The 15,313-nt window shown below is 34.5% G+C and overlaps 1 protein-coding gene and 1 long non-coding RNA gene across 2 annotated transcripts; both read right to left on the bottom strand.

Annotated features, from left to right (window-relative positions):
* Positions 1–7,802: 7,802 nt before the first annotated feature.
* Positions 7,803–9,138, bottom strand: LOC149138919 (uncharacterized). Its single transcript, XM_089449795.1, has 4 exons — positions 8,991–9,138; positions 8,723–8,901; positions 8,085–8,196; positions 7,803–7,958 (listed from the first exon to the last, which is right to left on the bottom strand). Exons 2-4 carry the CDS (start codon positions 8,760–8,762, stop codon positions 7,886–7,888), a joined length of 225 nt encoding a protein of 74 aa, XP_089305921.1. The 5' UTR covers positions 8,763–8,901; positions 8,991–9,138; the 3' UTR covers positions 7,803–7,885.
* A 3,693-nt stretch (positions 9,139–12,831) lies between these two features.
* Positions 12,832–14,218, bottom strand: LOC149138918 (uncharacterized). Its single transcript, XR_016264369.1, has 3 exons — positions 13,781–14,218; positions 13,058–13,169; positions 12,832–12,966 (listed from the first exon to the last, which is right to left on the bottom strand). It is a non-coding gene; the product is annotated as an uncharacterized LOC149138918 (long non-coding RNA).
* Between the last annotated feature and the right edge of the window lie 1,095 nt (positions 14,219–15,313).

Here is a 15,313-nt window from a genome sequence, read left to right as displayed (position 1 = left end):
ACAGGCAGCATCGAGCACTAGAGAGCTTGAAGAATCAAGCCTTCCCATCGAGGAATCTGTCCGGATTGAGCATCACAGTTGGATCTTTCCACTGTAGACTGAGAGTCACAGAGATGGTAGGAACAACAAGAGTCTGTGTACTCCAAGTGGCTTGGGGAATCCAAGAACCACCCTGCCAAGCAAAATCTGCTTCGAGAGAACTCATATTGAGTCCCTGTATTTTAATTTCTCTACTCAAAGACATAATAAAATAAGGCCACCACTGAAGCTGGACCGAAGACGTAGCCCTGGAGAATAGGGTGAACTCCTTATTAAAAATTGCTTGTGTCTTTGTGTATGCTTATTGCATTTCTCTGCTGTCTTTCCATTCAAAATGTCCATGTATTCGCAATCTGATCGATCTGTTGTTTCAATAACACGAAAGACACACACCAGCACATGAGTCTGTAATACCTTCTGTTAAATAAATCTTTACTGAGGTCACTCATAGGGTGATTATCAGATCAAGAATCAAATGAATAGCATGATCATGATCACAAATAGGTAGGAGGCCTTTGGCAGTCTCAAATACCTTGGAATGATTGTCCAATACCTTTTGGAGATCTGGAGAAATAGATGATTTTGATGTGAGAACCTCTAGTGAACATAATTGTGCAATTACACCTCTTTGTTCTTTCTTTAGAAGATTTTTCATTCCGTTAGAGCTGATTATATTTCCTGGTTTCCCTGTGATACCCCTTAATTCAACTTCATTTCCTTCTGAAGAAAATTTCATGAAACGTTCTTGAAAATTAAAAGCTATTATACCCAAGGATTGTAGCCATTGGACTCCTAGTACAACATCAACACCACCCATTGGAATGGAAAGAATTGGGCTATTCAATACATATTCTCCCATGGATAGCTTGATATTATGGCACTTTCCAGAGCAATTTATGGTTCCTCCACTTGCAACCATCACTTGACACTCTGGTGCTGGATATAGGAAGCAATTCAATTCCTTGGCTATGTTACAATGAATAAATTTATGGGTACTGCCCGAATCAATCAACACTATTACCTTTTTCTTCTTGATATGTCCTCCTATCTTGATAGTTTGAGGAGTGGTAATTCCAACCAATGCATTATAAGATATGGTTGGATTCATTTCTTCTTTCTCAATGTGATCTTTCACTTCTTGAACCTTTTTCTTCTTGAGATGTCCTATCTTGAGAGTTTGAGGAGTGGTAATTCTTGCCAATTCTTTACAAGATATGGTAGGATCCATTTCTTATTTCTCTGGGGTTAGTTCCTGGTGTATGTCCTCTTCATTTGATGTTTCTTGATCCTTTTCTTCCTCCTTTTCACAATCTATGTAAAATAATTTCTTCTCAGCACACTTATGACCTTTAGTGTATTTGCTATCACAAATGTAACAAATCCTTTTTTCACTTTTTTCTTCCAATTGTTGTGGTGTAAACCTTGTAGGTTGTGGAAGGCTAGAAGCAAAAACACTTCCATATTTATAGTTGTGAGTGGTGGGATTCCTTGTTTCCATAATTCCGCTTTCAATTTTTCTTGCCAACCTGAATTCCTTCTCCAATGAATCAGGTTCCCAAAGACGAACCTCATGTTGAATGTTATCCTCTAAAGTCCTTATGAAGACATCAATCCTTTTCTTCTCTGGAATATCATTTAACCTTATATTCAATTTTTGAAAGTCCTCGATGTGCTCTGCCATTGAACCATTTTGTTTGAGATTTATCAATTAGCTAAAGAAGGTGTTTCTATTTGTATCCTTATAATGTGCTATCATTTCCTTTGTGAAAATTGACCACGTGAAAAGTGGTTTATGATAAAAAAGCCCTTCATACAATAAAAATTGATTCGGTTCTAAATATAAAGATGCAATACATACCTTTTGTAATAGTTGCACCTCATGTAGATCAAAATATTTCTCCATTTGTAGTATCCATGTTATGGGATCCTTACCATCAAAATTCCTCATATCTATCTTTGGAATATGCTGGATCTTCAATCCAACGTTAGATTCTATGAAATCATGATCATCATTAATTTTTTTCTCATCATGAGTTTCCTCTACTACCTTTTTGCCATTAGGAGGTCTTTCTTGTAGCAACTTTGTCACACCTTCCTTCAAACCTTCCATGTTTTTCTTCAAATATTCCATGCCTTTCTTCCAATATTCTTTCATACCATCAATATCAACTTCCATGGCAAAGATAAAACTATTTATCTTAGCATCAATAGCATTCTTCAAATCATCCATCAAATTTTGATTACTAGGTGTTTCTATTTTCTTGATTCGAGTCATTCTTTTTCTTGCTTTTAAGATCTCAATCTTCAATCTATTGTATCTCTGAAAGTTCAGATCTCCAAGGTCTGTAATTGCAACCTGTGGTATCCCTCTGCATCCTCCTTCCAATGCCACAAGTCTGATCGAAATTGGATTCTCCAAGAAAGAGTTATGCCCAATCTCCCAAGATGACCTGATTATATACTTTTTTCAGTAGAGCAAACTTGTACGAAGTTCCATGTGTCCCTGTTTCGACCTTCGGACCTAAAAATGCTACACAGAGAAGTACAGTCCATCCTTTTTATGTAATTTCTTACAAAATTTCAATCTGATGCTCAGAGAGAAAGTTATGACTATTTTCCCAAGGTCGCCTATTTGGGATGTAATTCGGGATCCTGCAAAACCCCTAAATGTCTTGGATGATATCTTCGAAAATATAGCACAACAAGATCTGAAATTCGAGCTTAATATTCACCACGATTTCCTCTCAAATGGGTTTTTATTTTAGAGTCTGAAATGTCGTAGAAACAAAACTATAGCGAAAATTCCTTGATGACCTGTTTGAGATGGAATTTTGGAGCTTGCAAAAACCCTAATTTCGTCAGATGATATCTCTGAAAATATAACGAGACACGATCTGAAATTCAAACATGCGGATCATCGCGATTTCTTCACAAATGAGTTTTTTTTTAGCTTCTGAAATGTCGCAGAAAAAAGTTATAGCGCAAATTCTATGCTGGCTTGTTTTGGAGCAGCGAAACCCTAGAATCCAAAGCTCTAATATCAAATGTTATGAAACCAGCTCATGAAAAGATAGAAAAGAAATATAAATGCCTTAGATTTTAGCCTCTTTGAGGGGGAAACCTCCTTTACATTACATAGATGAACAATTCTTGGATGATACAAATGGCAAGCCCTCCTTTCTATATATAGAAGTCTAAGAGGTCATAATATAATCAGAGCCGACATAAAAATAATAATGTAAGGGCACAACAATAACAATAGTAGGCTTCTATGGGGTACAATAATAACAATATTGGTACTACATGGCCACAAAAATATAATAAGGGGGTTGCACTAATAACAATAAAGTATAGGGACCTAACAGAATGAAGGGAGAAGGGGCTAACTTACAGTCTTCCATGTGAAAGTGGCATAGAAGATCACAGGCATACTTGGACTGGGAAATGGAAATACCTTTCTTGGATTGCAAGACTTGAAGACCAAGAAAATAATGCAAGTGTCCTAAGTCTATCATTTCAAACTGCTTTTTAAGGTTGGACTTCACATGGTTTATAAGATTGGGATCACTAGCAGTAAGGATAAGATCATCAACATAAAGAACAAGAATGATAAGAGACTTACCCACTTTCTTGGTGTAGATAGTATTGTCAGTTTGACACCTAGAAAAGCCAGTATCTAAAAGAAGGCTATCCATTTTGGCATACCAAGCTCGAGGGGCTTGCTTGAGACCATAAAGGGATTTTTTAAGTCGACATACAAGGCTGGAGTCTGTTTGTATAAAGCTAGGAGGTTGTTCCATATAGATTTCTTCATGCAAGTCCCCATGTAAGAAGGTAGATTTAACATCCATTTGATGGACTTCCCATTTGAAAGAGGCAGCAAGGGAAAGAACAAGGTGAATAGAGTTTATTTTGGAAACAAGGGAGAAGGTTTTAGTATAGTCAATGCCTTCAACTTGTGAAAAGCCCTTAGCAACAAGACGAGCTTTATGTTTATCAACTTTTCCATCTGGTCCAAACTTGGTTTTGTAAATCTATTTGCATCTAACAAGTTTTCGTCCCTTTAGAAGAGGAACAAGATCCCATGTATCATTTTCCAATAATGAACGATATTCTTCATTCGTAGCTGCGTCCCAATTTGGATGGCCTGAAGCTTCTGCAAAGGTGTCAGGATCATAATTTGCTGAAGCTTGAGCTAGTAAAGAAGAGGCTCTACTGAACTAAGACCGTGTACGTCACTGATCTATAGGATGACCTGCAAGAGCACCTGCTGCATCCCGAGTAGCACAGACTCATTTTGGAAGCTGAGGAGCTAAAGAAGGATCTTGAGAAGGTGGGGGAGGATTGTCATTCTCGTTGTCATCATCTGAAGAATAAATATTTTTAGAAGTAGAAGGGATAGAGAGAGGTGGCACATCCTTCGAACTAGGCTCGTAGGCTGATATATTTTCAGCAAACTTTACATCTCTTTTTTAGGCAAATCCAAAAAGAATAACATTTTTGGATTTAGGTGGAAGAAGTCTATGTCCTTTGACATCTTCAAAATATCCAACAAAAATACATTTTTCAATCTTAGGTTCTAAGACTTTATGTTTCTCATGGGGAATATGGGCCCATGCTTCACTTCCAAAAACACAAAAGTGATTTACATATGGTTTAATTGAGATCCATGCTTTTTCTGGAGTGATATTCTTTAAAACCTTAGTAGGAGTGCGATTTACTATGTAGTTTGCATTGTTAACTTCTTCTGCCCAGAAATTAAGACTAGTTCCTTTAGTTTGAATAATACAATTAGCCATTTCCTTTAAGGTGCAATTCTTCCTTTCAGATACACCATTTTGTTATGGAGTATATGGAACAATATGTTGCATTTGAATTCCATGCTCAGTGCAAAAGTTGATAAACATATTCTCCGCCATTATTAGATCTTAGCTTAAGAATTTGATGTCCAGATTGTTTCTCAACAAAGGCCTTAAAGGCCAAGAACATGTGAAAGACTTCACTCTTGAGTTTTAAGAAGTATACCCAAGTGCGGAGAAATCATCAATGAAAGTTGAGAAATACTTGTAGCTAGAGAATGAAACAACTGGAAGTGGACCACGTAAATTACTGTGCACAAGCTGTAAAGGGGCTGAGGTATGCTAAGAGGCACATTTTTCAAAACTATCTCGATGATTTTTTCCGAGTACACATCCGGAACAAATACCATCTCTGCAGGATACCATAGGAAGACATGTCACCATATTTTCCTTACATATATTTTGAAGGGAGCGATAGTTTAAGTGACCAAATCGCTCATGCCATCATTATGAGCAACAAATATTGAGAGAAGAGTTGATGATCCAAAGTTTTTAAACTTATACAACCTCGTAGAATCATCAACAATGCTAGTAGCTAAAATCTGTCTAGGATCTCTTAGGTCCATGATTACAACATCATGAGGTGGAAATTCGATGGCTTTACCTTCACCTAGATGAGTTATCTGATATACAAATAGAAGGTTGCAATATAAGGTAGGAACACATAATACATCATTAAATTGACCATTGTCTAGATGAATAGTTCCATGGAAAATTTTAGGGTTAATGTTCGTCCATTGGGCAAATTTTCCATGACTTTTCCACAAAAAATATTCGCTAATTACCTTAAAAATCGCTAACATTATATAGAGACTATATATAAAATCATTATAAATTTGAATAATTTTACAAATGTATCAATAAACAATTTATAGTTTGCATATTAAGGATTATTGAGATTTGCTAGTGTTTTTAAACTTCAAGAAAATTTTTCATCCTTAAAATTTTCCTTGGTTCCAGTCCTTACAACACTAAGAGATCTATCATCACCAACATATATATTTTTGGTGATACACTCATTTAAAGAAGAAATCATGGCTTTGTTTTTGGCAATGTGATAAAAATCTCCAGAATCAATGAGCCACTCATGATAATGAGAAGAAGATGCATTTAGTGCATAACTAGACTGAGATGCTTGACAACGACATGAAAAAAGTGCTATTCCTGAAGATGAAGTTGAAGAGTGCTCCAAATGGATGTTATGCTTCTTCATTACTGCTTCCAAGGCTTCCATCTTTTTAAAGCATTTAGATTCTAAGTGGCATAACGATTACAAAAGTTGCAATGTCCGTCAATCTTCTTCCCTTTGTTTTTATTTGCCTTATCATTTTGTTGAATTGATTTTTCATTTTGAGACTAAAATTGCCTTGTTTGGTTTAAGACCATTCTTTTTAGGATGCTGCTTCTTAGGATTCTTTGACTTTGGTTGCTGCTGGGCTACTAAGGGTTTCTTAGAAGAGTTTCCAATAATAAGAAGACAAAGATGTAAGAGTTTTTCTTGTTCTCTTATTAAAGAATCACAAAAAACATCAAAAGAGGGAGACTTGTAGTCTTGTCCTTGAGAAATAAAGGCTTCTCTTGTAGAATGAAAGGTGGAAACAAACACAGAGTAGGCTGGTCCCAACTTAGTAAGAATGGAATAGATAAGGCTACCATTTTCTTTCTTAACCTTAACACCTTTCAAGAGAATTCTAAGAGTCTTGAACTTGGACAAAAAATCTTCAATGGAAGAAAAGTTATTGGGGTCCAACGTAAGCAACTCATTTTCGAGTTGATTGGTTCTAATTTCATTTCTAATTCCAAACATTTTATTTTGCTTCATCAGGGGTATCAAGTTCTGCGATATGGAATCTAAGGTCTGGAGGAATAGATATCCCTATCAACCCACGTACGTGCTTGATCTTGTCTATTTTCCCATTTGGCTTGCTTATCTTCATATTTAAGTTTAGCCTCTAGGCCTGAGGCTATTCTATAAAGACCTTTATTTCTAAGTAAATGTTCAATGTAGGACAACCGTTGGAAATAGTTGGTGCTGTCAAGAATAGGTTGGCATGGACTTTCCATTTTAACAGAAATGGAACTATAGATGCTGAAACTAAGCATTTCAATGGAAAGATCTCAAAAAAAATTAGGCCAATTAAAAAAAACGGCTCTAAAAACGGCTTCCGGATGAAAAAGTTTTGGTTTTTTGAAAAAAATTTTGTTAAAGATACCAACTTCCGGATGAAAAAGTTTTGGTTTTTTGAAAAAAAATTTGTTAAAGATACCAACGAAGTACGTGAATATGCGGAAATGCGGAAGTGAATAAGAATGAGAATGTTATATTTAAAAAAAAACAAGATAAAGACATACAGTGTATCCAGGTTAAAACAAAAAAAATCGAAAGATAAATCTAAATATTAATCATCATAATAAAGAATAGATTATAACAAACATTTTTTGTTTTTAAATAATAGCTATGAATAGATTATAATAAACAAAAAAATAAATCTAAATATTAATCATCATAATAAAGAATAGATTATAACAAACATTTTTTGTTTTTAAATAATAGCTATGAATAGATTATAATAAACAAAAAATTAATAACAATCCTCGACGCGTACGGCTGTTCTGTAAATGTTTAAAATTTAACATATCTTCCTGGCACAAAGACTGATGAGATCAATTTTATTTAACAAATAAAATAGGAAGCATTTGAAACATAGAGACACAAGTGAATCCACATTGACAAAAAATAAATAAATTCGAAAGATAAATCTAAATATTAATCATCATAAAGAATAGATTATAACAAACATTTTTTGTTTTTAAATAATAGCAATTAATAGATCATAATAAACAAAAAAATTATCGTCGACGCTTATTTCTTTCTGGTTCTTTCTGGCACAAAGGCTGATGATCTGGAGCTTTCAGCTGAGATGAGGGCGGTCTAACCCCAATTCACGAGTCAAATATACAATTGCTCTTGAAAGTACAGGGCCTGATCAACAGTCACAAATGACAGTTGGATCACAGCAGCATTCATCCAGAAGGCAGCAGCAACACAGAGCCGCCAAGCTGCAAGCAAAATTGCCCAAACAAACAGCCCAATCAATACTCAAACCCTAACCAGATTCGTATATCATTACATTCGCCGCAATCAAATTCAAGAATTGAATGACAAGAAAAGGAAAATTTACACACCATCCCTGCAGAAAGCTCTGCCGTCTCTGCGGCTGCGGCGGCACCTGCGAGTACTGTGGCGGCGCGACCACGGACGGCGGTTGCTGGGGGTATGCGTATCCTTGCGAGTATCCTGCAATGGCCAAAATTGCCTTAGCTCTGTTTCATCGTCGAAAACCTAAAACTTCATTTAATTCACCAATTGTCATGATAGATAAATCGAGCAATATGCCTTGGCTCTGTTTCATCGTCAAAAACCTAAAACTTTAATTGATTCACCAATTGTAATGAAACATAAATCAAGAAATATGCCTCGGCTCTGTTTCATCGTCAAAAACCTAAAGCTTCATTTAATTCACCAATTCTCATGAAAGAAAAATCAAGAAATATGCCTTAGCTCTGTTTCATCGTCAAAAACCTAAAACTTCATTGAATTCACCAATTCTCATTAAAGAAAAATCAAGAAATATGCCTCACCTCTGTTTCATCGTCAAAAACCTAAAACTCCATTTAATTCACCAATTTTCATGAAAGAAAAATCAATAAATATGCCTTAGCTCTGTTTCATCGTCAAAAACCTTAAACTTCATTTAATTCACCAATTCTCACGAAAGAAAAATCAAGAAATCACAAAGCCTGGCAGAATTAGGGACGCAAACCTTGACCCGGATATTGATAAGTGTATTTCGGATCCGACATGATTAAGCAAGCTCTTCACTTCAAATGAACTCCACCGACTACAATGGAGGGAAAATTCACGAAAAGGATGCGGAGATTCGAACTCACGACTTACTAGAAGGAAAATTTGCCTTGTGATTCGAACCGACGACGTATGGCTCTGCAAAAGTGAAAATTCTCAGTGATGCAATGCAAAGATTCAAACTAAAGACTGGGTAAAAGGAAACTTTGCCTGTGATTCGAACTGACCACGTCTGCGTTCAGGAAAAGTGAAATTTCGCGGTGATGCAATGCTTTATATCTTGCAGAAACTTGCTGGTATACATATTAGGCCTTTGTTCAATATGCAGGATAGAACCGTCGAAGATCAACCGAGAATCCTCGGGAGGTAGCGCTGGATTCCACAAGGCATGCATGCAGCAACGTTTAAATCTGAAGCAAAGCCGACACGTGTCCGGATTAGGCCTGCCCTGTCGGTCACGTAGAACGTAAGTAAGAAAACGATAACGACAAACCTTCACCCATATATACATACATATTGGAGTAAGCTAATCGCGTTCAAACGAGTTACTAGTTGGTTATATTTGAAAAATGATTATAGCTATACATTTAATTGAGTTGATAGTTGAGTCGAGAGATTTATTTCATAAATTAGTGAGAGGAAATATGTAAGTTTGTTTATTTGTGAAATTAATCTGTGTGGTTTATTACAAGGACCAGAAATTTAAATAAATAAAAAAATATATGAATAAATGTTTAAATTTTATATTTTTTAAAAATATTTAGATAAAAAATTTAAATAAATTATTTAAAAATCTATATTAATTAATTTATGTTAACTAATTTATCTATTTATATAGATATCAGTTACGTATATATATTAAAATAAAACATTTTAATGTTTATATAAAATATATTCCTTGTAAATTATCAATAAAATATTTTAATAAGAATTAATATTAAAATAAATTTAAAAATATAATAATAATAATAAAATTATTTTAATAGGAATTACTATTAAAATATATTTAAAAATATAATAATAATAATAAAATTATTTTAATTTGAGCATAGATGTGATGCAATTTATTTTTAATGTAAATTAAATATATATTATATATCATTAAATAATAAGTTTTTATTGTTAAAACTTTTATTTACTCTTATGTATATTCTATTTAGTATTCAAACATACAATTTAACAATAAAACAACACATTGTATTTTATCTAGTTGATTTTAATGTATATTCTAATTTCTCTAAAAATCCGACAGGAATTCATTGAAGTCACAAATTTGATGGATAACCCCTACACAATAAAAGTTCCATTGAGGTTTTTTAGGGTGCTGAACGCATATACACAGCGAAAAAACTAGTTTAAATAACATAAAGCAAGATTTCAGAAACTCTAAAAAATAGCATGAAAAACAACTCAGTGTTTTATATTCTAAAAAAATTTGCATGTGAAGAAATTTGATTCCTCTAAACTCTGTAAATTAAGTATATATTATATATCATTTAAAAAATTATGTATATATTATGAAAAAAATAAGTTTTATGATTAAAACGTTTATTTAATTTTATGTATACTCTATTTAGAATTCAAATATATATATTTTAACAATAAAAAATGACACATTATATTACACTTTACATAAATATTATATTACACTCTACATAAATAATACATAAATATTATATTACACTCTACATAAATAAAACTTATGTTACACTCCAGATAAATATAAGAACTTATGTCATAAATATTATATTACACTCTACATAAATATAAGAACTTATGTTACACTCCAGATAAATATAAAAACTTATGTCAAAATTTCTAGATGGTAGTTTTCCAATTTTTGTAATACATAAATATTATATTACACTCTACATAAATAAAACTTATGTTACACTCCAGATAAATATAAGAACTTATGTCATAAATATTATATTACACTCTACATACTTATGTTACACTCCAGATAAATATAAGAACTTATGTCAACTAGATGGTAGTTTTCCAACTTATGTTACACTCCAGATAAATATAAGAACTTATGTCAACTAGATGGTAGTTTTCCAACTTATGTTACACTCCAGATAAATATAAGAACTTAGGTCAACTAGATGGTACTTTCCAACTTTTTAGAACTTATGTCAAAATTTCTAGATGGTAGTTTTCCAACTTTTTAGATGCACTTCCTCCATCTTTACATTTATACATATTCAAATGGATTTCATTTCTTCTCACATAAGAGTTGGACATATACCCTATCAAAAATCCATTTCTTCGTTGGACATATACCATATCATTCTTGAAGTGCTTGAAATATTTACTTCAAGGAAAAGATCTTGGTGCTTGAATTTGAAAAGATCTTAGTGCTTGAATTTCCTAGGGAGTATGGTTGCGAATTGGTACTGGAGAGGAACAGTGGGAAGAAGTTAATGATCTTGGTGATAATGCTGAAAACATGAAACATGAATCTTGACAGCATGTTGTGAATGAACTCTTGAGAAGCATGCTATGAATGAAAATGGTCTGCCACTGTCAGCATGTTCTGAACCTGATGAGCCTTGTCATGATGAGCATTCAATTTTTTCACACAGAAAATACGAACCTGATGAGCCTTGTCATGATGAGCAGTCAAATTTTTCACGTAGAAAATACGATGGAGCTATGCACCAAAACTTAATTTTGAGCCTGAAGTCGGCTCACTAGTTCATCGTCAATATTGTGATGATATGGGCGAGATAATTATTTTAAGACAAAAGAGATCAGGTGAATTTGGGATTAAGATTAACCACAAAGGAATAATAAAATTTATTAACTTCATATGCAATATAAATCATTACTTAAAACCATAATATACTGAAAGTTTGACTGCCTTATTCACCTTGTCCATCATATTGGACATTGGAAATAAGAGAGAGGAGACATGCAATATAAGTCATTGCTTAAACCATATTATATATTGAAAGTTTGTTTTTGAGGTTTGAGAAACTATTAAACAACAAATTTGATACAAATGATATTATATGTCAAAGATCCAAAGTATCAGCTTCGAATTTGTCGATCCCCCAAATCCAACCTAAAACATCCATTAAATCTCCCCTGGTTTACATGTGTTAGATTTATTTTTTTTTACAACAATTTGCTTGCATTGCCTGCAACATAATTTATATTCCAATATCCATTAGAGACAGGTTTTGTGTTCTAATATCTATTAAACACGTATATTGCTTTTGCGAAGACCCAATCCAGATTTGAAAAATAAAAAAAATTAAAACGTAAATCAAGTACTCTCATCGTAATAATTAAAATAACAACGAATAACAGTAATATCTGGACACTTATAGCTGCTCTGTAAAATGTTTAAAATTTCAGTATTCCTTTTTTGGCACAAATATCAAGATAAAATAATACAAACAATGAAGACGAGGTATGTAACAACTCTTGAAGCTTTCCAGAGAAGGCGGTCTAGCCATAGCCCAATTCATAAGCCAAATATACAATTGCTACTGAAAGTACAGGAACTGATCAACAGTCACAAATGACAATGAGGTATGTAACAACTCTTGAAGCTTTCCAGAGAAGGCGGTCTAGCCATAGCCCAATTCATAAGCCAAATATACAATTGCTACTGAAAGTACAGGAACTGATCAACAGTCACAAATGACAATGAGGTATGTAACAACTCTTGAAGCTTTCCAGAGAAGGCGGTCTAGCCATAGCCCAATTCATAAGCCAAATATACAATTGCTACTGAAAGTACAGGAACTGATCAACAGTCACAAATGACAATGAGGTATGTAACAACTCTTGAAGCTTTCCAGAGAAGGCGGTCTAGCCATAGCCCAATTCATAAGCCAAATATACAATTGCTACTGAAAGTACAGGAACTGATCAACAGTCACAAATGACAATGAGGTATGTAACAACTCTTGAAGCTTTCCAGAGAAGGCGGTCTAGCCATAGCCCAATTCATAAGCCAAATATACAATTGCTACTGAAAGTACAGGAACTGATCAACAGTCACAAATGACAATGAGGTATGTAACAACTCTTGAAGCTTTCCAGAGAAGGCGGTCTAGCCATAGCCCAATTCATAAGCCAAATATACAATTGCTACTGAAAGTACAGGAACTGATCAACAGTCACAAATGACAGTTGGATCACAAGCAGCATTCATCCAGAAAGCAGCAGCAACACAGAGCCGCCAAGCTGCAAGCAAAATTGCCCACACAAACACCCCAATCAATTCGCCGCGATCAACTTCAAAAATAAAATGAAAAAAAGAGGAAGATTTACACACCATCCCATCAGAAAGCCCTGCCGTTTCTGCGGCTGCGGCGGCACCTGCGAGTACTGTGGCGGCGCAGCCACGGATGGCGGTTGCTGGGGATATGCGTAACCTTGCGAGTATCCTGCAATGGACAAATATGCCTTAAGCTCTGTTTCATCGTCAAGAAACCTAAAACTTCATTTAATTCACCAATTGTCAGAAAAGATAAATCAAGAATATGCCTTGGCTCTGTTTCATCGTCAAAAACCTAAAAATTCATTTAATTCAGCAATTCTCATGAAAGAAAAATCAAGAAATATGCCTTAGCTCTGCTTCATCGTTAAAAACCTAAAACTTCATTTAATTCACCAATTCTCATGAAAGAAAATCAAGAAATATGGCTTAGCTCTGCTCATCGTCAAAAACCTAAAACTTCATTTAATTCACTAATTCACATGAAAGAAAAATCAAGAAAGATGCCTTAGCTCTGTTTCATCGTCAAAAACCTAAAACTTCATTTAATTCACCAATTCTCATGAAAGAAAGATCAAGAATATGCCTTATCTCTGCTACATCGTCAAAAACCTAAAACTTCATTTAATTCACCAATTCTCATGAAAGAACAATAAAGAAATATGCCTTACCGCTGTTTCATCGTCACTAACCTAAGACTTCATTTAATTCACCAACTCTAATGAAAAAGAAATCAAGAAATCACAAAGCCTGGCAGAATTAGGGACAGCAAACCTTCACCTGGATATTGATAGGTGTATTTCGGATCCGACATGATTAAGCAAGCTCTTCACTTCAAATTAACTCCACCGACTACAATGGAGGGAAAATTCACGAATAGGAGCAATGCGGAGATTCGAACTAACGACTTACTAAAAAGGAAAATTTGCCTGTGATTCGAACCGACGACGCATGGGCTCCGCAAATGTGAAAATTGGCAGTGATGCAATGCAAAGATTCAATCTAAGGACTGGCTAAAAGCTAATTTTGGCTGTGGCTCAAACTGACGACGTATGCGCTCTTGGAAAAGTAAAAATTCGCAGTGATACAATGCTCTATATGTTAAGTAAACCCTCTGGTATATATATTTATTTATGGTCTAGGTCATTCTTCAGGGCGCAGGATTCGAAGGCACAGGATAGAAGCGCGAAAGATCAACCGACAATCATCGGAAGGTATCGCTGGATCCCACAAGGAGTGCATGCGGCTACGTTCAAATCTGAAGCAATGCCGACACGTGTCCGGATTAGGCCTGTTCTGTGGGTATCTAGAAGGTAAGTAAGAAAACGATAAGGACCCAGCTTTATCCATAATGGTATAAGGAACAAGCTAATGCGGTTCAAGTGAGTTTTTTATTTTATTTTATTTTTAAAATAAGCATCATTGATTTGCATTAATGAAAAGAGTACACCATTGATTATATTAGATATAGGCTCATACTCTGGCTAAAATCAGTGAAAAAACTACTATTTTAGGAAAGCTAATTATGAATATCAGAAAACAGTGTGCAGAAATAACAACAAACTATAGGCATTTCATTTCTTGCCGGAAATTAAAACAAAATATGAAGGCCATACATAAGGATGCTAATAAACTCTGAGTTATAGACTCACCAGACTTATAATTGCATTCATCAAAAACTAAATCTGAAGGCTGCAGCCTTCATTTGTCTGTTTCATATGAGTCATGATGGGAGGAAAAGAGAATTGGTGTGTGCCCACTATGAGCAGGGGATAAATGAGTTCACCGGAACAAGAATCTAACAAAGACTCAACCTTTGCCAAACGATAGTCTACATTGTTAAGACAAAAACACAAATTTCCAACCAAGCTTTGAAGTCTTCAAAAGAGAAGAAAACATTATATTTTCCAAAGAAGAGAAAACATTATCTATATTGTTGAGACAAAAACACGAATTTCCAACATAACCTTGAGGTCTTCTAAAGAGGAGAAAACATTATGTTTTCCAAAGAAGAGAAATCATTATGTTTTCCAAAGAAGAGAAATATTATAATTCTTTATCTGTTTCTCGTTAAATAGAAGACCCAGGAAGGTGGAGGTTTGATGATTCATAGCCAGAGAACTGAGAAAATATAGTCTCCTCTTACGAAAGTGACCCAAATTTGGGAAACACTTAACACCCACACCAACAAATTCAAAATCCAAAGCATACGGATGTTTCCAATTCCTAGAAGTACAAGATTTCACAATGAACCTCCAATGGGACCTAATCAAAAGCAAAGGCAACTGAGGGGTCGTAAAGGATGAGAGCTCC

The sequence above is a fragment of the Pinus tabuliformis genome, chromosome X, assembly GCF_031772625.1.
Source record: "Pinus tabuliformis cultivar Carrire ecotype Pingquan chromosome X, CPIR1, whole genome shotgun sequence".
Lineage (NCBI taxonomy): Eukaryota > Viridiplantae > Streptophyta > Pinopsida > Pinales > Pinaceae > Pinus > Pinus tabuliformis.
The sequence above is the reverse complement of the archived record's forward strand: the minus strand, read 5'-3'. Positions and strand labels throughout refer to the sequence as shown.